General features: G+C 41.1%; 1 protein-coding gene across 3 annotated transcripts in view; it reads right to left on the bottom strand.

The window, feature by feature from the left end:
* The window catches only part of LOC137380103 (caspase recruitment domain-containing protein 19-like), a 31,352-nt gene extending 8,835 nt beyond the window's left edge, over positions 1-22,517 (bottom strand). For 2 of the 3 annotated variants that reach the window (XM_068051752.1, XM_068051754.1), the window contains exons 1-4: positions 22,448-22,517; positions 9,005-9,141; positions 2,416-2,569; positions 1,657-1,725 (exon numbers count right to left, since the gene is read on the bottom strand). In XM_068051752.1, coding sequence (XP_067907853.1) covers positions 1,657-1,725; positions 2,416-2,569; positions 9,005-9,141; positions 22,448-22,511 — 424 coding nt within the window. In that variant the 5' untranslated portion in view covers positions 22,512-22,517. Of the gene's footprint in view, positions 1-1,656; positions 1,726-2,415; positions 2,570-9,004; positions 9,142-16,331; positions 16,457-22,447 lie in introns of those variants that run through there. The other variant, XM_068051753.1, reaches the window with a different exon arrangement.
* Between the last annotated feature and the right edge of the window lie 1,221 nt (positions 22,518-23,738).

Below are 23,738 nucleotides of genomic sequence, written 5' to 3'. Positions count from 1 at the left end.
ACTTCAAGTATCCAACAAAAAGTTGTCACTTATAAAAGTGTAATCAAACAGTTGAGATTTATTAATAGACAAAAAATAATATAGAGAAACTGGTCATGCACCATTTTCTTTCACCAACAGTTGTCTTACCATATGAAGTGGAACTGGGCAGTCCACTGGGGATAGCACATATTGTTCAAGTAAGATTATGGTTCAATCCAGCATCAAACTCCATGATGGAAATATGAAGGAGTCCGTGTCCATCACTCCTATATAATCTTTTTTTTTATTCATTCATGCGAAGTGGGCGTCACTGGCTATGCCAGCATTTATTGCCCATCCCTAATTGCCCTTGAGAAGGTGGTGGTGAGCTGCCTTCTTGAACCGCTGCAGTCCATGTGAGGTAGGTACACCCACAGTGCTGTTAGGAAGGGAGTTCCAGGATTTTGACCCAGCGACAGTGAAGGAACGGCGATATAGTTCCAAGTCAGGATGTTGTGTGACTTGGACGGGAACTTGCAGGTGGTGACGTTCCCATGCATCTGCTGCCCTTGTCCTTCGAGGTGGTAGAGGTCGCGGGTTTGGAAGGTGCATTGCTGCAGTGCATCTTGTAGATGGTACACACTGCTGCCACTATGCGTCAGTGGTGGTGGGAGTGAATGTTTGTGGATGGTGTGCCAATCAAGCGGGCTGCTTTGTCCTGGATGGTGTTGAGCTTCTTGAGTGTTGTTGGAGCTGCACCCATCCAGGAAAGTGGAGAGTATTCCATCACACTCCTGACTTGTGCCTTGTAGATGGTGGACAGGCTTTAGGGAGTCAGGAGGTGAGTTACTCGCCTCAGGATTCCTGGCCTCTGACCTGCTCTTGTAGCCACTGTATTTATATGGCTACTCCAGTTAAGTTTCTGGTCAATGGTAGCCCCTAGGATGTTGATAGTGGGGGATTCAGCAATAGTAATGCCATTGAATGTCAAGGGGAGGTGGTTAGATTCTCTCTTGTTGGAGATGGTCATTGCCTGGCACTTGTGTGGCGCAAATGTGACTTGCCACTTATCAGCCCAAGCCTGGATATTTTCCAGGTCTTGCTGCATTTCTACACGGACTGCTTCAGTATTTGAGGAGTCGCGAATGGTGCTGAACATTGTGCAATCATCAGCGAACATCCCCACTTCTGACTTGATGATTGAAGGAAGGTCATTGATGAAGCAGCTGAAGATGGTTGGGCCTAGGACACTACCCTGAGGAACTCCCGCAGTGATGTCCTGGAGCTCAGATGACTGACCTCCAACAACCACAGCCATCTTCCTTTGCGCTAGGTATGACTCAAACCAGCAGAGAGTTTCCCCCCGATTCCCATTGACTCCAGTTTTGCTCGGGCTCCAATTGCTCCACAGACTTTAATACTGACATAAGTGTTGGTGAAATAAAACCTTAAAAAGGACGGAGTTTTAAAATTAATTTAATTTACATAATTTATTCATATTGTTAAAGTATATGCTCTCAAAAATGATTTCTGTGTGCTTTCCCTGCAGTACTACTACTCCTGAAACATTCATTTTGACAACACTAATGTCAATCAAATGCAGTAATTATATAAAACAGAAATTCAGAGTGTTCTTACACATTTTTGTATCAACTGCTCATTTCGCTTCAAAAATGTATTTTAAAAATAAATTACCTCTGTCATTGAGTATGTACTTCTCCCTGTTACAGGTATCCATGTTACCTCCCACCGATTCTGTTGTTTCTGTGAAAGAAAGTAATGCAGTTACTATTGAGTTTCACTTTTCTGCACTGTGTAAATTAAATGCTGTAAATCAGAACAGATTAAGACATCAAACTCTAAAAGGTTGCTTATATTGAACTTTGGAGCAATCATACCATGCAAGACTTTAAAGGAACTTCGTCATCACAACAAAATTATTTAGCAAACTTTTTTGTTTTAGGGAGAAAAGTAATTGGATGTTTCTTCATCATGATGTGACTTTCGTCATATGTAAGTGAAAAGATAATGAGGTCGATTTTCTTCTTCACCTAGTTGGTAATCTGGTCTTGTGGATCACATACTCTATACAGAGCCCACCAAATTTTCATTGATATCAACCAAACCCAATACTGTGCCCAACCAATGCCGCCACATCCTAACTTGCAGGTCACTGGATAGTGATTAAGACTAAATGCAGACCTTCAACTGTATTCAGTTTTAAATTATTACTGAATTCGAGAACAAGAGTATTAAGTGACCAGAAAATGACTGTGGTTAGCAAATTCATACTTACATCAAAATTAACTCTGATGTGGTCCCTGGTGTTTGTGTCATACAGATAGGTATCCTTGTACAAGTAGCTCATGTTAACTGTTAGAACTTGCATCAAATCCAGTACTACAAGTGAAAAGAACCATTTTACTTAATATTTTCGTGAAGTCAAAAACTTACTGGCCAGATATTTGCTTGGCAGGTTTCTGTATATCTGTGCATCATTTGTCTCCAAAGCATTGTAAAATTCCTTACAGGCTCTGTTGCTCTTGGTCTGCAGATGAAGGAGGAGCTCAGATATTCTTGCACAAACTGGAGTGTTTACATTCCGATACTGTTGGAAGAAATTAAAAGGTTCCGTATGAACATGCTGGGGCCTCAACTATTTACACTTTATATTAAAGGACTTTGACGAAGAGACCAAGTGTATTGTAGCCAAATTTGCTGAGGACACAAAGATAGGTAGGAAAGCAAGTTGTGAGGCAAACACAAAGAGTCTGCAAAGGGATATAGATAGATTAAGTGAGTGGGCAAATATTTGGCAGATGGAGTATAACGTGGGAAAATGTGAGGTTATCCACTTTGGCAGGAAAAATAGAAAAGATTATTTAAATGGGAAGAGACTGCAGAATGCTATAATAGAGGGATCTGGGTGTCCTCAAAAATGAATCAAAAAGGTTAGCATGCTGGTACAGCAAGTAATTAAGAAGACAAATGGAATGTTGGCCTTTATTGCAAGAGGGATGGAGTACAAAAGTAGGGAAGTCTTGCTACAACTGGGCACTACAATTGGTGAGACCGCACCTAGAGAACTGCGTACAGTTTTGGTCTGCTTATTTAAGGAAGGATATACTTACATTGGAGGCAATTCGGAGAAGGTTCACTAGGTTGATTCCTGGGATGAAGGGGTTGTCTTATGAACATAATAAATAGGAGCAGGAGTAGACCATATGACCCAGGGAGCCTGCTCCTCCATTCAATATCACGACTGATACTTGGCCTCAACTCCACTTTCCCGCCAGCTCCTCATATCCCTTGATTCCCTTAGAGACCAGAAATCTGTCTATTTCAGTCTTAAATATACTCAACAATGGAGTATCCACAAACCTCTGGGTAGAGAATTCCTAAGATTCACAAACCTTTGAGTGAAGAAATTTCTCCTCATCTGAGTCCTAAATGATCGGCCCCTTATCCTGAGAATTCCCCAATGTTCTAGATTCCCCAGCCGGGGAAAATAACCTCTCAGTATCTACCCTGTCAAGCCCTGTCAGAATCCTGTATGTGAGGAAAGGATGAGCAGGTTTGGGCCTATACTCATTGAAGTTTAGAAAAATGAGAAGTGATCTTATTGAAACATATCAGATTTTGAGGAGGCTTGACAGGGTAGATGCTGAAAGGATGGTTCCCCTCGTGGGAAAATCTAGAACTAGGGGGACACAGTTTCAGAATAAGGGGTCTTCCATTTAAGATGGAGATGAGGAAGAATTTTTTCTCTCAAAGTGTCATAAATCTGTGGAATTCTCTTCCCCAAAAGAGCAGTGGTGTCTGGGTCATTGAATATATTCAAGGCTGAGTTAGACAGATTTTTGATCTACAAGAGAGTCAAGGGTTATGGGGGGCAAACAGGAAAGCGGAGTTAAGCCCATGATCAGATCAGCCATGATATTATTGAATGGCGAAGCAGGCTCGAGGGGCAGAATGGCTACACCTGCTCCTATTTCTTATGTTCTTAATATTACCTGATGGACAACACATCGGGACAAGTACTAATTTACCTTCATTTGTCACTGGACCATTTATCCTAACGATATCAGCCTTGGCTCAGTGGGTAGCACTCTCACCTCAAATCAGAAGGTTCAAATCCCACTCCAAAGGCTTGAGCACAAATCTAGGCTGATACTCCACTGAAATACTGAGGGAGTGCTGTATTGTCAGAGATGAAGTCTTTCGGGTGCAGCATTAAACTGAAACCCCGTTTTCCCTCTCATGTGGACATAAAAGATCCCACAGCTTTATTTAAGGAAGAGCAGGGAGTTTTCCCTGGTGTCCTGGCCAATATCTAGCCCTGAACCAATACCTAAAATGCAGATTATCTGTTCTTTGTCATAATATTTGTTTGTGCAAGATTGCTGTATGCAAATTGGTATTTAGATGTGCACTTGAAACGCCATAGCAAACAAGGCTACAGGCCAAGTGCTGGAAAATTGGATTAAAATAGATAGGTGCTTAATGGCCAGCACAGACACGATGGGCCAAAGTGCCTGTTTCTGTGCTGTTTAACTCTATGACTGCCATGTATCCTACATGACAACAGTGACCGCACTTCAAAAGTACTTCATTGGCTGTAAAGCACATCGGTCGTGAAAGGTGTTATATAAATGAAAGTCTTTCTTTTTATTTCTCATCTGTGTCCTGATATTTAATTTGACAAAATTAAAGTTAATATTTGTTCACATTATTGTGACTCCATCTTGATGTATGCAGTGCCGTCTGTAAGAGAAGCGATGCTTCACCTACTACTATCCAGTTAATTTCTCGATCAATATTCTGTTGATAGATTTTCTGAAACCTTCCTGACCTTAAAAAAAAAAGCCCTAATAAACAAGGTAACCAATGAACAACTCCATAATAGAAGGAGGCATGGAAATCAAAAGATGTTACAGCAAAAGCAACTACTCACTATTAGAGTTTAAAGTACCTCTTTATTTATGCTGGAAAATGAGCAGAGCTCTAACCAGGCAGTTGTCACCAGTTAAGGTACATTTTGGGAGACAATCTTAACTGAAGAATACAGAAAAGATGTTACTTGCACTGATAAATTTTAATCTTAATTGGAATAATTTACGGTCAGGTTGTCTGAAACAATGCTTTAATCTTGATAAGCAAGGTTCTTGCAAGTTACAGTTAAGCCTTTGCATTCACCAGTCAAGAGCAGGAAGAATCTGACAGTTTTAATTCAGAAACTCTAGTACCAGAAAGATAATGATGTCTGCACACAGAAGTATTAGGTTGCGTTCAAAACAGAGTAGTCCAACATTTGTGATAAGATACAAGAAACTATAAGCCTGTAACAAAGATTATCTTTATTAGAAGGTTTACTGGATTAATACCTGGAGTGGCCGGGTTGGCTCATGAGGAATGGTTGGACAGGCTTGGTTTGAATTTGCTGGAGTTTAGGGGAGTAAGAGGCGACTTAATTGAAACATACAAGACCCTCAGGGGTCTTGACATGGTGGATATGGAAAGGATGCTTCCCCTTGTGGGAGAATCTAGAACTAGGGGGTCACTGTTTAAAAGTAAGGGGTTGCCCATTTAAGACAGAGATGAGGAGAAATATTTTCTCTCTGAGGGTCGTGCGTCTTTGGAACTCTCTTCCTCAAAAGGCGGTGGAAGCAGAGTCTTTGAATATTTTTAAGGCGGAGGTAGATAGATTCTTGATAAGCAAGGGGGTGAAAGGTTATCGGGGGTAGGCGGGAATCTGGAGTCAAGGTTACAATCAGATCCGCCATGATTTTACTGAATGGCGGAGCAAGCTTGAGGGGCTGAGTGGCCTACTCCTGCTCCTAATTCGTATGTTCGTATGTTTAGAAAAGCAATAACAGGCAATAATTAAATTGCACCAAGATATATGGCTATTGTTAATGTTTTTCATTATGAAATTCAATTCCTGATACCTCTGGCTACTCATCTCATATCAAAACCTAGATTGCAGAAGTCTAGGCCCAATTCATTCATATCCAAGAAAAGAGCTGAAAATTTAACCTCAGATGATCCATTTCACAGCTGGGATATATTATTATTTATCCAATTATTATGTGTTACCTGACTGAAGAAACATTATATAACAGCTTTACTACTGCAGTATTCTGTTTATCATTTGCATCCTAAATAGGTCATCATAAGGTTCTCATTTGGAATTTTCCCTAATCCTAAGGGAGTTCAGGTGGTTAGCAATGATTGAAAAGCACTTAGAAAGCAATTATAGTGAAGTGAAAAGCAGACATCTCATGAATATTTTCTCAAAGCAAATGACAAAAAACATCTAAGAAGGCACCCAAAGAATATGATGGATACAATAGAGTTAGTAAGGGATGATTGGACTGTATACTCAAGTATACATGATTTGGATGAGGAAGTGGAAGGCTGGGTTAGCAAGTTTGCCGATGACACGAAGGTTGCTGGAGTTGTGGATAGTGTGGAAGGCTGTTGTAGGTTGCAACGGGACATTGACAGGATGCAGAGCTGGGCTGAGAAGTGGCAGATGGCGTTCAACCTGGAAAAGTGTGAAGTGATTCATTTTGGAAGGTCGAATTTGAATGCGGAATACAGGCTTAAAGACAGGATTCTTGGTAGTGTGGAGGAACAGAGGGATCTTGGGGTCCATGTCCATAGATCGCTCAAAGTTGCCACCCAAGTTGATAGGGTTGTTAAGAAGGCGTATGGTGTGTTGGCTTTCATTAACAGGGGGATTGAGTTTAAGAGCCGCAAGGTTATGCTGCAGCTCTATAAGGCCCTGGTTCGACCACACTTGGAATATTGTGTTCAGTTCTGGTCGCCTCATTATAGGAAGGATGTGGAAGCTTTAGAGAGGGTGCAGAGGAGATTTACCAGGATGCTGCCTGGACTGGAGGGCATGTCCTACGAAGAAAGATTGAGGGAGCTGGGGCTTTTCTCATTGGAGCGAAGAAGGATGAGAGGTGACTTGATAGAGGGGTACAAGATGATGAGAGGCATAGATAGAGTGGATAGCCAGAGACTTTTTCCCAAGGTGGAAAGGGCTATCACCAGGGGGCATAATTTTAAGGTGATTGGAGGACGGTTTCGGGGAGATGTCAGAGGTAGGTTCTTTACACAGAGAGTGGTGGGTGCGTGGAATGCGCTGCCAGCGGTGGTAGTAGAAGCAGATACATTAGGGGCATTTAAGCGACTCTTGGATAGGTACATGGATGATAGTAGAATGAAGGGTAGATAGTTAGTTTGATCTTAGAGTAGGTTAAAGGTTCGGCACAACATTGTGGGCCAAAGGGCCTGTACTGTGCTGTACTGTTCTATGTTCTATGTCTCCACTTGTATCTTCACACAATAACTTCATAATCAAAGGGAGAGTGATCCTAGACCACAAATCACCTAGTTGCCAGTAGCAGCCTTAGGAATGAGGAGTGGCATATAGTCCAATAGCAAAGAGGGGATAAAGATTGTACGAAGGAGGAAACACTCAAGGGAAGTAAGGAGTTTTAATGTTGTCAAATCCTTCAAAGAATGAGGTTAAGAAGGAGGCTGTGCAATAAGCTCGAGAAGGCACTGCGATTTCTTTTCCAATCTTTTCCTCATCATTTTCACGAATTGGTTTACATTTTCCCTTCTTTCCCAACCCACTCCCCAACAAATGAACACCTGTCAACAGTCACGATTACAGCTCACTAAGAATGGCCACTTGAACAAGGTAGCAGATTCCATCCTGACAAAACTTTTGTTCAGTGCAGATAAATGTTAAAGTTACATATTTTGAAAATACATAATAATCACAGAGTGGAGGAACAGAGGGATCTAGGGATACGGATAAATGAATCTTTAAAAGTGTGCATGTTGAAAAGTCCATAAAAGCAAATGGGATTTCCAGTTTTATGCATGCATTGAATATAAAAGCAAAACAAGTGATGTTGAATTTTCAAAGGATATTAGGCCACAGTTGGAGTATTGCATGCAATTCCGCGTACCCCATTATAGGAAGGATGTTAAGGCTGTGGGAAGGTTACAGCAAAAATTCCATAGAATGGTACCAGGAATGAGGAGTTAAGGACGCTTCAAAAATTGTGGCTTTTTTGCACTGGAACACAGAAGGTTAGAAAGGAATCAAATGGAAGTTTTCAAAATCATGAGAGGTTTTGAGAGGGTAAATAATGAAAGTAAAAAGCAAAATACTGCAAAAACGGAAAATGCTGGAAACATTCAGCAGGTCAGAGTGTATTTGTAAAGGGAACACTTGAATGTTTTAGAACTTAAGAATCTACATTCAAAATACCAGCTTGTCTATTCTGTCCACAGATGATGACTGACTTGCTGAATGCTTCCAGCATTTTCTGTAAATAACGTTTTCGTGGTTGCTGAATCAGTTCTTGGCAGGTGGTGTAGGCTCAGCCTTATCACAATAAGAACAAAGGGGGAAGTTGGAAGAACGTTTTTGCATACGGTTATTAGAATACGGAATGTTTCATCACTAGAGGCTCTGGGGTATGGGCTGACATCAATTACAATAAAATTAAACATGCATTTGAAAAGAAAGTAAATAAAAAGAATCTAGCAAAAGGGCAGAATAATGAATTTGATTAGACAGCTCCAGTTAAGGTGTTACCTGAACTGTGAGCCTCAGCACAGACACAATGGACCAAATGGCCTCCCTCTGTTCTATAATCTCTATGATGATCACCCTCTTTCAGTTCACTCACACCATGCCCTATTTCCTGGCATGTTTTAAAGCTGTCTGAAAGCAGACAGAAGGTGGTGACTAAAAAGTGACGTGGACTGATTTACTTTCTGATTTTCCCTCCCTGCATCGCCACCCTTGACAATTTGAAAGTCATGAAAGGTTGGAGCTCTTCTATAAACCTCTGCAGCAGGTTAGCACAATAGAAGCTGTGCCACTGAAGCACTGCTATACTTAAAATAAAAGCTCAAAATATAGATTCACCAGTAAGAAAACAAAAGATTTAAAGGGTTATAAACTTGCATGTTATAGCATGCAGTAACTTTACGTAGACACTTCTCCTACCATTTCAGCTTCTGTATTATTCAGAATTTGGGGATAGATTCTGTACAGGTGAAGAACGATTTTGTCCACCAGCTTCTCGTTGAGGGTACCTTCATTTGTTAGAAACTGTGCGTCCTTTTCCAGCCGTTTGCAGTAGTCTGTAAAATACCACAACAGCAGCATACATCTGCATGGTATCATTTAACAAATCAGTCACATTTAGCATGTTGTTGTTGCCGTCCTGCACTCCAAGTGAGCCTAGATATCAGGTGGGAGGGCAGTGGAGGTTGTTTAAAGGTTCTGCAGTTTATTCACTATGCCCCCCTGTGCTGTGCCCCATGATAAACAACTACCGAAAATATTTTTCAGTACAAACTTAAGCACGGCTTAATTGCAATCACTCAGAACAACCTTTCAGATTGCGATAGAATGGGAGTTTCTGTAAAGCGAAAAGCAATTTCACTGCCACACAAGACGAACAAATGCTACAGATGACTGGAAACAAGGTCAAAGCTTTTTTGGCATGTTTTAGGCACATGGCCATGTTAACCTGCATTGCTATTTTCAATGATTAAAAAAAAAAGAATTCTTTGCTCTTCTACCCCACTTAGACTTGTTTTTTTCCCCAACTGTGTGGTTTTTAGGCATGTTGATAGACAAACATAATTAAATTATAGAGGTACAGTCAGTAACAGGAAGTCAACTGTGGTCTGAAAATTGGCTCCACCTACTTGCAGACATACTTCCCCCAGCCTTGACAAAAGGCTACTGCAGTCCCCACCCCTTACTACATGTGCACTTATCATAGGAGCCACTGTGCTAAACATTTGTCATCACCATAGGAGTAAATTACAAAGGCGCTGCTTAAAATGTGTAAAGTATGCTATTTTGTGCAGGATTGTGCAGTGTTCGTTTAAAAACTCTGCTGATTTCAGGTGAAGTCAGCTCTTCCAGCAGCTTCAATAAGTTGTTTGCATTGTTACCTGTAATATTATTTGTTCCTTTGATATGTGAACAATTGCAAGACTCACAGGACTGCAAGTAAACACAAGTTTTTATTATAACTTAATTAGAACATATGTGTGTGTGTGTATATATATATATATATAAAATATATAATATATATATATTCTAGTTAAGAACTAATAAAAAACCTGTGTTTTCTTTGGATATATATATATACACACACAAACAAACAGTTACCGCACGAGCCACATCTAAACACATTTCACTCTGTCAGGTTACACCCACAACTCCCTGGTCATGTGACATGACATCACTTACTCCAGTGACCATCACTTACAGCTCTTAAGGTGGTGTTTCCTAAGGTGATCCACAACATTAACAATTATGGGAGGTATCAGAAAGTGAAGACCTCAGGGGGCTCTCAATCAGCTATTTGCACTTTTAACTATGGGGAGTTACTTCATTGCTACAACCTGTCACGGGTTTACTGTTCATTGCGTGTAGCAAGAAAATCTCATCAGCACCGCTGAATGCAATGGGGACTGTAATGGATTAAGATGGCTTTTGAATATTTCCAAAAGCTTGCAGAAGTTTTGCAACCTTGTGACATACCCCTTTATCTGATCCCATCCCTTTAACTTTCAATGACACATAATTTTCCACTCTTAACACTAGTATGCTTTCTACATACATCCAAATCTTCACCAGAACCTAAGCAAAATTATGATAATAAGCTGATCTCATAAAATTAGAAGCAAACACATTACAATTTGTGTCAATGCAAAACCTATTTCTATTGCACAAAGGCATAGAATTAGTCTAGACGTTGAGCATTAATAGATTATTTGATAGAGTAGAGAGTAATAGAATCTAGTCTGATTATGGCCTCAAAAGTACATTGATGAAAAAAACTTTCTGACAAGAGCCCTTATACAAAATTATGAGGGGCATTGATAGATTAGATAGGAAGAAACTTTTTCCCTTAGCGGAGGGGTCAATAACCAGGGGGCATAGATTTAAGGCAAGGGGCAGGAGGTTTAGAGGGGATTTGGAGGAAAAAACATTTCCCTCAGAGGGTGGTTGGAATCTGGAACACACTGCCTGAAGAGGTGGTAGAGGCAGGAACCATCACAACATTTAAGAAGTATTTAGATGAGCACTTGAAACACCATAACATACAAGGCTACGGGCCAAGTGCTGGAAAATGGGATTAGAATAGATAGGTGCTTGATGGCCGGCACAGACACAATGAGCCAAAGGGCCTGTTTCTGTGCTGTATAACTCTATGACTTGGTAGCAATCAACGCTAGAATCCCAACATATTTTCCCCTCCTTGACTCTGCTGCATTGGACAATTATAGTTTGTCAAAGATCAGAGACACTGAAATTGGCTTCTGAAAATGTTCCCAGCATTTCTAATACTAGTTTTCAGAACAAGATTGTTTGTTAAACATCTCAAATTTTAATTCACCATCTGACAAAAGCCACCATACAAAATTACATTTTTTACATTGTGTTTGAAAATAGTGTAAGAATATTGAAGACTTTTTGCACATTTGAATTGTAATGGTTTTGAATTGTGGCTGAAAGGTGGGTTAAGTGGTGAGGCACAGCACAGTGCCTCCAGGACAAATCTTACAAATTTCTATTTACTACATGTAGCAATACCAGCTAGGTGACTCCCAGGTGCAATAGTCGACATTTAAGGCCTTCATGTCACGCTTGCAAGCATCCTTGAAGCGGAGTTTTGGGCGCCCCACTGGTTGGCTGGCCCCAGTTTTTTACCATACAGAAGGTCCTTGGGTATGCGACTGTCTTCCATTCACACAAATCAGTTGCCTTACCTTGGGTTTGGAAAATGGATCATGAAACTGTTATTTACTACATTGCTTAAGGCAGTGAATAGCAAAGACCTGAAGACTAAGAAAATGCCAGCGAGAATGACAATAGGGGTTGCATCATTGGAGTCAGTATTTTGGGTTAGCGAGGAGAAAATTAGCCAGTGTTCCCATTCCTGGTTGTTATCCAGTGACTTCTGCTGGAAATACATGCGAGGAGATCAGGTAAAGATAGGACTGGTCTTAGCTTTAATATTTCCAAAGTAAAATGGCCTGTCGACATTCACTGTCTTGCTCATGCATGAAGAATAGTCATTTTTTAGAACATTTTAGAACATTACAGGCCCTTCGGCCCTCGATGTTGCGCTGACCTGTGAAACTATCTGACCTACACTATTCCATTTTCATCCATATGTCTATCCAATGACCACTTAACTGCCCTTAAAGTTGGCGAGTCTACTACTGTTGCAGGCAGGGCGTTCCACGCCCCTACTACTCTCTGAGTAAAGAAACTATCTCTAACATCTGTCCTATATCTATCACCCCTCAACTTAAAGCTATGTCCCCTCGTGTTTGCTGCAAAGATTTCTCAGCAAATGTAAAGTTGTATACACTCCTTCCAAATACCACTCTCCAATACCTGCATTTGTAAAACTACCTGGAACCATGTGCGCCAAGAAAATCTCGAACATCATATTAAAAATGGTATGTTCTGGTTCGTTGTTGTACATTTACACTACTTCAGAGTTGATTGATTTTTAATGTAATGAAACATTTTGAGTAAATTTGTTTGAGGTCACTACAGTACTTTGAATCAGACATTCAGGATTATAAGGCTAAACGGTACTCAAATATGGATTGGGTTACAGCACATTGCACATACAGTTACAATTAAATTAAATAGTTCAGTTCAAATTTCACGCATCTCACTATTAAACTGCTGTAAATTCATTCATATATCATTGGTTCTGTCCAGAAGTTCACAGTTTAATTATAAATTATATACAGGTTGAAAGCATGTAACATGTTGGGTGCATTTAAAATAACTCTCAATGGTCCAAAATAACTGCTGTCTGTTCTCAGGGTACTGATGTTTCCAAGCTCTTGGCAATATCCACAGAATCATTTTAGAAACAAACCAACAGGATAATTTTTTTTACCCAGCTGCTTTTGATGCATTAGCAAGGGCAATCAATCAATTTGGATCACGTGTGTTAACTCACCCACGACAGCACTATTTACATGATCTTAGTCATGGTGCAGGGTGTGGACCTCACCCTAGGTCACATTACAATTCTGATTGAGGAACGAGGTACAGGTAAAGAAACAAACCACAAGTTTCACTGGTGCGGCAACTCAATTGTTGATTCTGCAAAGCAATCTCTTAATTTGTGGAGTTGGGCTTATCACCACAATAGTCTGCTCCTCCCATGCTTTCATTATCTATCTTCATTCCCCCTTTCTCTACTCCCACCCCATCCTTTTTCTCAGTCTCCTCCACAGAGTGCCTTGTTTTTATTAGAAATGTTAGGAGCTAGAGATCTGTGACAAAAATTTGTAAGACAAATTGCAGATGCATTAGAACACACTGAGCTTTGCATATTTTAATGCAAGTTATATCAAAATGTGTTACATTTTTAAATCAAAATGGGGTAGCCTTACTTTAAATGAGTGAGGTTTTACAGGTTTGATCACTTTCTCGCCATGTTTTCTTTCCCTGTTCAATGATTTCTCCCATCTCATATTTAGGCTCTCCACATCGCTTCCATTTCAGGTTCCCAACTCTGGTTGGATGCATTTAGGGAGACCTCAACACATGATGGTTCCCACCATTAGTCACCTGACACAGCAATCCGTGTGGCACACTGCCTTCCCAGGCCAAATGGAAAATGAACAGAATCTATTACCCAATTGGCTGACTCTTGACTGTCAGTCAAACAGCATTTTTATCCCCATCTCTGATTTTTTAAAATATACCTATAATTTTTTCCTCCAGACTGCTTGAAACAATGTGTAGAATATTTGATTTCAATTGCTGATGGCTCCAGGACAATCCTGGAGGGTTGGCAAGCCTACTTCCACCATCAGCTTTCCCAGCAATCTGTGCGCAGGCCTCCCTCCTTCCCAAATCTCACAAACATTGACACATGAAGCATCCCAGTGGGCAGACTGCCCAGGCGGTCCTCCAAAGTTGTCCCACACTATCCTCATCCTGTTCCAGCTGTGGCAGAGGGTGTTATACTCTAGGTCGCTAAAGGTCAAGTTTCTTCCTTTACCAAGTCTAACCAAAACCAGTGCTTTTGTAGTTGAATGTTAAATAATCTCTGGGAAAACACTGCAAAAGTCACAGGACGACTTGTCCCAGCAGCATTTGACTCAATTGTCAAGCCCAGCTAAGAGTCCAGCACATGGAAAATTATGAGCTCCTATAGGCAAAATATTTTCACTTAAGGGTGGGTGAACAAGTGTTGCTATACAATTATGAGCAGAGACTCCAAGTATGTCCCACACAAAAATGAGCATACTTGCAAATTGCCATACTGCCCTGGTGTTGGGGCAAAGTACCACAGGGTGCCTGGTACTCATTAAACTGTACCCTATCAAAGGAGTCAACCTCTTTCAGGGAAAGAGGAGAAAGGAGAAAACTTATTTTACAAAGTGTAAGAAAATGTAAAAGCCCAGAATTTTCTGGCAAAATAACAGCAAGTTTAATGCACGCACTGTTCCAGCAATTTGAGGAGGAAGAGATGTGCTGTGAGTTGTAAATTGCTGCAAGTTGATGGATGATTTGCACTGCTTCACCATTAGCCTCACAAAAATGGAAGCTCACTGCCAATCTCCCCATCAGTGTAAAGGAAATGAGCATTTGCTCTGTTAAAATGAACTAAACTTGCTGCAAAAAATAGGGCCGGTGCTTAAAACACAAAGCCCTTTTTAATGATGAAATTTCTGTACCCACAGTGTCACACAACTCTCTGGCTCAAAAATTGAACTATTGAAGCTGTGGAGTCTCATTCCTGCGGGTAGTAAACTGTTCCTAAATGGCTTTAAAATATTTAATTTTTACATTTTTCCCTTACTTTTCTCTTCTTTCACTCTTAATAGAATCTAATTTGACTGAAATTCACCCTCTTCTTTCTTTATCCTTAAATCTCATTGATTAAGGGGATAGCATAAGATTGTAAGATAAGAAATAGAAGCAGGAATAGGGCATTCGGCTCCTTAAGCCTGCTCCACCATTCAATAAAATCATGGCTGATCTGATTGTGGACTTAACTCCACTTTCCTGCCTGCCCCCCATAACATTTGACTCCCTTGTATATCAATAATCTAACACCAACTGTTGGTTCTGTTGTCCACCAAAGTCCCCAATGCCCTGTTAACCTTGCATGCTATCAGCTCACATTTCCAGCAACTCAGTGCAATTTTTTCAAGCTGAATGAGGAGATAAAAATTCTAACAGATGGGGAATGCTGCAAGATGCCTCGCTCCAACAAATTCTGGGCCAACTTGTCTCTTTTATGATCGATTTAAACTGTTACTTTCAATTCAGAAAGGTTCCTGTTTCTGGACACAATCCAATTTTCAAAGGCCTGAATAGCCAGTTCAAGTTCTCCCTGAATGGCTTCAAACCAATTTCTGTCACTCCATTGATTGAGAGTCTTCTCCCAATTTGTGGAAACAGTAGATGCCGTGAAGACATATTTACAGTCCTTACCAGCTTTTCTGAACTGGTTTGTGACCATACGCTTTCCAGATTTCCTTAGGATTCATGATTAAAACTATTAAATAGCTGGATGTTTCAAGGAACGCCTTTTATATGGGAAAAAAGCTATCCCAGTTTCTACTGAGTCCATTTACAAACTGTTTACAAGGCTGCGCCCTGACGCTTCATTATAAGTATGTAATAAAGTGGTATGCAATTTTATCCATCTGATCCGCACATTACAAACACTTTTAATCGAGAACGAGTTGTCATTTACTGGTACAAACAAATTTGGGTTGGTGGCGTATTTGGAAGTCTGGGTCCTGGTCTGCTCATCTTCATGAATAAATAATCATGGCACAAGAAATTGGTCAAAATGAAATCCAGTTGCTCCTGGGATTGACGTTAAAATGTAAGCCAAAAAGAGTAAGAAAGGTAATTTTTAAGATTTGTAACTGTATGAGTAATGTGTAATTACAGTGCATACGCCGCCCGATACAGTATCAAGGTTAATGTGTGGTGTCCTGACAAATCATGCAAGGTCGGGCGTTCGGAGCCGGGACCGGGGATCACAGACAGCAGTCCGGGGGGGCACCAACAAAACAGAAACACACCGAGGAGTAGTAAGGCGGCGCCACGAAGGCAAAGTCTGCCCCCGCCCCCCCCGAGTTTGGGTTAAAATGAACCAAATGCAGCGGCGCCCCGGACCCGACCGGGCTGGACAGAGGCTCGGCAGACGGAGGTTGTGCACTATCACTGCTGGCCACTCCAGCCAGCTGTCGCCCTCTGTGGGGCTTGGCCCCGCTTTTTATTGTGCGATTGGACGGTGAGCACTGACCTGACATGGCGCTGCTCGGCTGCTCGATCCGGCACTCCGCCCAGCTCACTGACTTCCGCACTCTCTCTCTTTCTACTGCCGCCACAAAGCCCTAAGTCAGAGCCCCAGTTCAGTGTCGGGTTACAGCCGCAGCGGACCAAACTTCCCTCAGTCAGAGTTCAGAAAAGGATCAGACTTAGCAAGAGTGAGAGAAACGACAACGCCGTTTAGAGAAGTGGAAATCATATCTTAGAAATATGATTAAGAATTGTTTAGATGTGTATGTTTAGGAGGAGGGAGAATGCGGATTGCATTCAATAAACTAAGCTGCTAGAGGGCGACTCAGTCAGATGCTGCAAGAGTGCGGGCAATTTTGAATTTGGGCCTGAATCGTAGAAAGTTTAAGACACAGAAAAAGGCCACTCGGCCCATCGTGTCTGTGCCGGCCGAAAAACAATCCACCTACTCAAATCCCACCTTCCAGCATTTGGTCCGTAGCCCTGCAGATTACGGCATTTGAGGTGCATATCCGGACTCCTTTTGAATGAGTTGAGGGTTTGTGCCTCAACTACCCTTTCAGGCAGTGAGTTCCAGGCCCCCATCACCCTCTGGGTGAAAAAGGTTTTCCTCATCTCCCCTCTAATTTTTCTACCAATCACTTTAAATCTATGTCCCCTTGTCACTCACCTCTCTGCTAAGGTGAATAGACCCTTCACATCTACTATATCCAGGCCCCTCAAAATTTTGTGCATTTCAATCAGATCTCCCCTCAGCCTTCTCTGTTCCAAGGAGAACAACTTCAGCCTATGCAATCTTTCCTCATAGCTGCATTTTTCCAGTCCTGGCAACATCCTTGTAAATCTCCTCTGTACCCTCTCTAGTGCAATTACATCCTGTAATGAGGTGACCAGAACTGCACACAGTGCTCAAGTTGTGGCCTAACCAATGAGTTATACAGTTCCAGCATAACCTCCCTGCTCTTATATACTATACCTCAGCTAATAAAGGAAAGGATTCCATATGCCTTCTTAACCACTTTATCAACTTGTATTGCTATTTTTAGGGATCTGTGGATATTCACTCCAAGGTCCCTCATTTCCTCTACACTTCTCAGTATTTTCCCATTTATTATGTATTGCTTTGCCTTGTTTGACCTCCCCAAATGCATCACCTCACACTTCTGCAGGTTGAATTCCATTTGCTACTTTTCTGCCCATCTGACCAGACCATCAATATCTTCCTGCAGCCTACAGCTATCCTCCTCGCCATCTACCACACGGCCAATCTTGGTGTCGTCTGCAAACTTCTTGATCATGCTCCTTACCATTTACGTCCAAATTGTTAAAAAATACCACAAAAAGTACGGGACCCAGGACTGAGCCCTGTGGAACGCCACAGGAAACAGCCCTCCAGTCACTAAAACACCCGTCAACAATTACCCTTTGTTTCCTGCCACTGAGCCAATTTTAATTCCACCTTGCTGCATTTCCCTCGATCCCATGGGATTTTTTTTTTAAAAACCAGTCTGCCATGTAAGGCCTTGCTAAAATCCATGTAAACCACATCAACTGCACTACCCTCACCTATCTTCCTTGTTACTTCTTCAAAAAATTCGATCAAGTTGATCAAACAAGTTCTTCCCTTAACAAATCCATGCTGACGATTCTTGATTAACCTGTGCCTTTCTAAGTAACAGTTTATCCTGTCTCTCAGAATAGATTCCAAGCAGGTAGTGGGCTAGGATTATGCTTGAGGAAGAAAATAGAGTAGACAGTAGACATTTAAATAAAAGGCAAGGGGAGAGGCAAGAGATACCTAGAAAGAGTATAAGGAGTAATGGAGTTTGTAAAGATACAGAAGATAAATGTTTGTAGTGCAAAGCAAGAGCTGGTATGTTTCAAGAGCATGTAGAGACTAAGCCAGAACCAAAGTTCATGAAGCTGTGGTTAGTGACTTTACACTGATGACTGTGCCCTAAATGCCTGTTCAGAACAAGAAATGGAACCTAGCATGGACCGCTTCTCATCTGCATGTGATCACTTTTCTCTCACCATCAGCACTAAAAAGACTGAAGCCATGTACCAACCTGCCCACAAAAGCAGTGTGTGAAGCCACTATTACAGTCAATGTTCATAGGCTTAAAGCAGTGGACAAATGTGGTGAGAAGAGCACTCCCGATCAGATCCTTCCTGCACACCCGAAGTCTCACCCCCTCCGCACAATGCCCCCGCGGTGGCTGTGGTGGGGAAGAGACAGTTGCCCACCTCCTTCTGGAATGTGTCTTTGCAAAGCAGGTGTGGAAAGAGATGCAGTGGTTTTTGTCGAGGTTCATACCGAGCAGCTCTGTAACACAGGAGTCTGTGCTCTACAGGCTGTTCCCAGGGACACACACCGAGACAAACATCAACTGCTGCTGGAGGACTATCAATTCGGTGAAAGACGCCCTTTGGTCTGCCCGAAACTTGCTGGTCTTCCAGCGCAAAGAGTTGTCCACGACCGAATGTTGCAGACTGGCACATTCCAAGGTCCAGGACTACGTGCTGAGGGACGCACTAAAGCTTGGGGCAGCCGCAGCAAAGGCTCAATGGGGAAAGACCACTGTGTAAGGTCCCCCCACCAAGCTGAACTGAGGGGCTGGATCCATGGAAAACCCCTCGAACTGTATCGGAAAAATTCTGTCTGCTGTAAAATGTAAAAATGTATCTGGCACGACAATGAAATGGAAGGGTTGTGAGGCAACTCATGATTGTATTGAAGGAAACGGACTTCCTTTGCACGGTTTGTAATTTTTGACGGTGCTGTTTGAAACTGTTTGGTGATGTATTTTTTACAGATTTTTATGAATAAAGTATATTTTGGAAATAAAAAAAAAATTAACCTCAGCAGCACCCTCTCCAGAGCAGTTCACACTGATGACCAAGTCAACGCCAGAATAGCTAATGCCAGCATTGCCTTAGGCAAGCTATGAAAAACTGGGAGCAAAGAGGAATTAGTCTCTCAACAAAAGTGAAGGTATACAGTGCGGTTGTCCTACCCACTCTCATGTATGCTTGAGACGCGGACAGTTTACTCCAGGCATGCAAACGAGCTACACTACTTTCATGTGACCTGCTTGTGGAGATTACACAAGATCTGATGGCAAGACAATACAGAGATTCTCTCCCTGACTGACATGCCCAGTATCCACACTCTGTCGGGAGCTCAGATAAGATGGGCAGGACACATTGCCAGAATGCCTGAACAGCTCTTGCTAAAAAAGCTCTTCTACGCTGAGTTAATTGGGAAATGTTCACATGGAGGTCAGAAAATGCACTTCAAGGACACCCTGAAGATCTCACTGAAGAGTTCAACATTGTTCTGAGACATTGGAACACCTCGGACAGGATTTCTCCCTAAGGTGCAGTTTCATCAGCAAAAGCACCACCTCCTATAAGCAGAACAGAGCTGCACTGGCAAATAGGAAACGTGATCTTCACAAGTCCAGAGCTGCAAGCACCTCTTCTGCATCAACAATACACGTGTCCAACATGCAACAGATCTTTTTGTGCTCAGATTGGACTGATTAGTCATTTTCGAACACATTGCACCTGAAACTTAACTCAATGAATTCTAGTTGATGGCATGGTCATCTTCAACTACAAAGGACAAACACATAGAGACTACAACAATGTGACAACACAGAGCACAAAATAAACAAATGCATCAGTGTAGGATATGGGAGAAGTGGATGTCTTAAAGTTCTACATTTGTGAGCAGAGTTAAGATTAAAATAGGACAGCTGGAGCAGCTTCTAGACGGGGAGATCTCAATATAATAAGCATCACAGAAACACTGCTCAATAAGGTCAAGCGTTGTGTAAATATATGGTACAGATTGCTTCATAGAGATACAAATTGGGGTGGGGGGGAGGGGGCTGAAGCCTTTTGTGAAATGAAATTACTATAATAGAGATCAACATATTTGGATAGGCTGCAGTCCTTTGGTAGGCTAGAAGCCTCCATTTGAGGGTTTACCTGTTGCCATGTCCAGCTAGCCTATCAATCTATAGTCATTAGGCTATTTAGCTCTTTCATCGGGTTTTGCCAAATAGGAAGTGAATAATTTTCAGGGATCTAGTGATGTTTAAATACATAGCCTAGTCTTTGTTTTGTAAATGAGCATAAGCATATTATTCATGTACCTCTTCTTAGCTTAATAAACTGCCTTTTGGTTTATAGCCTGAATTGGTCTGATAGAGTATGCAATCAGTCTGTCAACTGAAGTCCAGTTAAGGCAGTGTCCTTTGCCAAGGATTTAGCAAAGATATAAAGATTCAGGCTGGATCATGAGTGGTGCAAAGTCTGCTTGTGGGAGTGGTTGATGATGTAGTACCTAATGTAAAACTGTGATATGAATCCACGAGAGCAGGGCTAGTATTGGACCTAACATTACGTAACAACCAATAGGTAGTAGAAGATCAGAGTTGGCACCTGCGATCACAAAATGGTAGAATCTAAGGATAGGCTTAGAATGGAAAGGAGAATAACTACAGTAGAACAGCATACAGGGTGGATGCTGCAGTTGGGAAGCAACTTTGTAAATGGGTCTGAAATAGCCAATTGGACTCCGGTTTGCATAGACCAGTTTCAAGCAGGCGGCCTGGGCTACTGGGTTGCCCTAACCAATATAGTGCATACCTGGCATGAAAAGAATGTATGCATGCCTTAACCATATTGTACCCTTCTGTGCTGGTTTTTCTTGGAAAATGGGTGCTGTGAGATCGAATTTCTGTTCCTAAAGTATAAAGCTGCGAGTAGCACAATGAACCAAGACAAATATACAAATAAGGTAAAGGAGGTATGGATAACATGGAATATTAATCATGGCTATAAATGTATTTGCAGCAAGCCGGTGAAAAACAAAGCAATGGGACCAATGAAAGAACCCAAAGATGACATGAGAGCAAATGAGCAAAGATTAGCAAACATACTAAATGAATCCTTCTTGTCTGTGTTCTTTGAAGAGACTTCCCCGCACAGAAGCTAAATTTACAGTGGTAACAGGAAGTACTGAAAGTAACAGAAAATGCAAACAAGTATGTCACTGAAAGTGTAAAAGAAAGATAGCCAGAAAGATGGAGCACAAATCTCAGGAGTTCATTATAGATTTGTACATACCATTCTGTTCACCATATTGTAGCAAAGGCTCAGAAGACGTATTATTCAAGTATCTAAGATCTTTAAAGGGAATAGACAAATTAAACCCCAATAATATGTTTTATATTGCCACAAATTCCAGAACCAGGGGGACATGAATTCAACCTTAGAAAAGGGAAGATGCACAGACAGTTTGGATTTTATTACTTTACACAAAGGGTGGTGAATGTGTGAAACAAGTTGTCCATGGAAACAATGAAGACAGATCATTTAAAATTGAGAGAGAATTGGATCACTGAGGAAGTAAACAATTGAGGTTTATTAGTTTTGGAAACAGTCAGATGGACTGCAGAGTCTTTTGTAGTTCTGCACTTTCCTTTGCTGAATTTATTTGTGTTTTCATGCCCCACCCAAAAAAAAAAAAAATCAGGTCAAGTAAAAATGCACTCATCTAATTTCTCAAATTACATCTTTGACTTAAAGGGTTAAGGAAAGTGAAATGAAAGCTATTTTTGTCTAGCATACTTCCCCTTTTTCATGTAATATTCTTTCCAGAAATTCATTTATTTTTTGACTAAACCTTAATTTCATCTTAGAAATGGAGATCCTGAAACAGGACCGCCCCTGATCGGGTGTAGTCAGATTTTCCAGCCTGTAACATGATTTCCAGGGTTTGGGCGACTTTTAGTCTGGGCCCACATGGATGGCTGCCCATAATTAACACCAGTGGAGTGGCTAGGAGGGTAGGAAATCCTACAGAAGAGTCTTGAAAAAATTGAATACATTCCTAGTAAGTAACCCTTTGTACTTTGAACAAAAACATTCACTCCTACCATTTCCTTCCCATTTAATATTTTTAAAGAGGCAGACTTGCTAGACTAATATTCAGAGTCCACTAATAACTTGTTTGCATATTTAACTCTGTTCTCATGAAGATGTGTTCAAGTAAAACCAAGAAAATTAAAGTGTGGTAAAGTAGTCATCTGAAATTAAGGCACTTACTCAATTTCTCCTCACAGAGACATGAAGCTTTCACTTTCCAATACAGCAGCTTCAAGGTATTCATCCTCAGCTTTAAATAAAATAGCAGATCTCACATTTCAATTCAACTCACTTTGGGAATGTTTCAGATGTTGCATAACAAAATGAATTTTCATTGGCTGCTGAATTACTTTATTCAATGACGTCAGTCACTACAGGATGTGAAGAATTCAAAAATGGATTTTGCAGAATAATACGTTTGTGCTGCCAAATATTCTGTTATACATTCAGAATGAGATATTTTGGACTTTTTGCTGTTTTACAAAAGGAAATTAAACATAGTACAGCAGAGAAAATCTAATAGTAATTCTAACAACGTCAAAGTCCACTTTAGGTCAGAAATGTTATTCGTACAAAGCCATTCCCAATGTAAAAGGTAAGTAAAAGTATTGTTTAAGATCTATCAATTCTCCATAGATTTTTAAGTTTATTTATATTGTAAATATAATAGCAATCTAGATATTCATATTATTAGAGGATGTGCTATTTTCTAATGAACAGAACACTGTACCATATGAAACACGATGTACTAATCCAAATGCAAGTTAGGCATTTTCAACATTTCTAAAAGTTCTCCTGCTTTTAAAAAGCAAAGACACTTAGTCAATTTAAAGCAGGTTCCTGCTTACAACTAGAAATATCACTTTACTTTCAACAGAGATAGGATTTCCTTAATGTATTCCCCATATTAGCTGACTGGAGAACCCCCTATTCAAACTGAATTTATGAAATTCAAACTGATAGTACTCATTACTGTTTAAACAACAGACTTTTCCAGCTTACTACTGGAAAAACCCTTTAAAATATCTTGAGGATGGAGCGGCAAAGGATTCAAATCTCTTTCCATTTGCTACAATTCTCATCCACTCTTCCCTCTTCTGCCTCTCGTAAACATCTCCCATCTGCTCTGAGTGCCCTTGCCTTCCCATGTAACAACATTTTGCCCCCTCCACCATGCAGTCAAATGCCCTCTCCTTCCCTGCTTCCTCTTTGTTGTCTTTTACCACCCCACTTCCATGTCTTGAAAAGTCCATGACTTTTACCCTACCACTACTCCCATCAATACCTAAGGACTCACCTTTATAGACCATGCCATTCCTACCATGTCAGAGAGCTGTCTTTACCTCATCCACTTGACTGCAAAGCTATGTTATCTGCTGTGGGCTGACACATAGGGAACCTCAAAGAATGGGATGGCTATTCCTCCAAGTCACCATGCCAGTAAGCTGCCATGCAATAGGTTTGTTCCAAG

The sequence above is a fragment of the Heterodontus francisci genome, chromosome 19 (genome assembly GCF_036365525.1).
Source record: "Heterodontus francisci isolate sHetFra1 chromosome 19, sHetFra1.hap1, whole genome shotgun sequence".
NCBI lineage: Eukaryota > Metazoa > Chordata > Chondrichthyes > Heterodontiformes > Heterodontidae > Heterodontus > Heterodontus francisci.
This window is presented reverse-complemented; position numbering and strand designations above follow the sequence as displayed.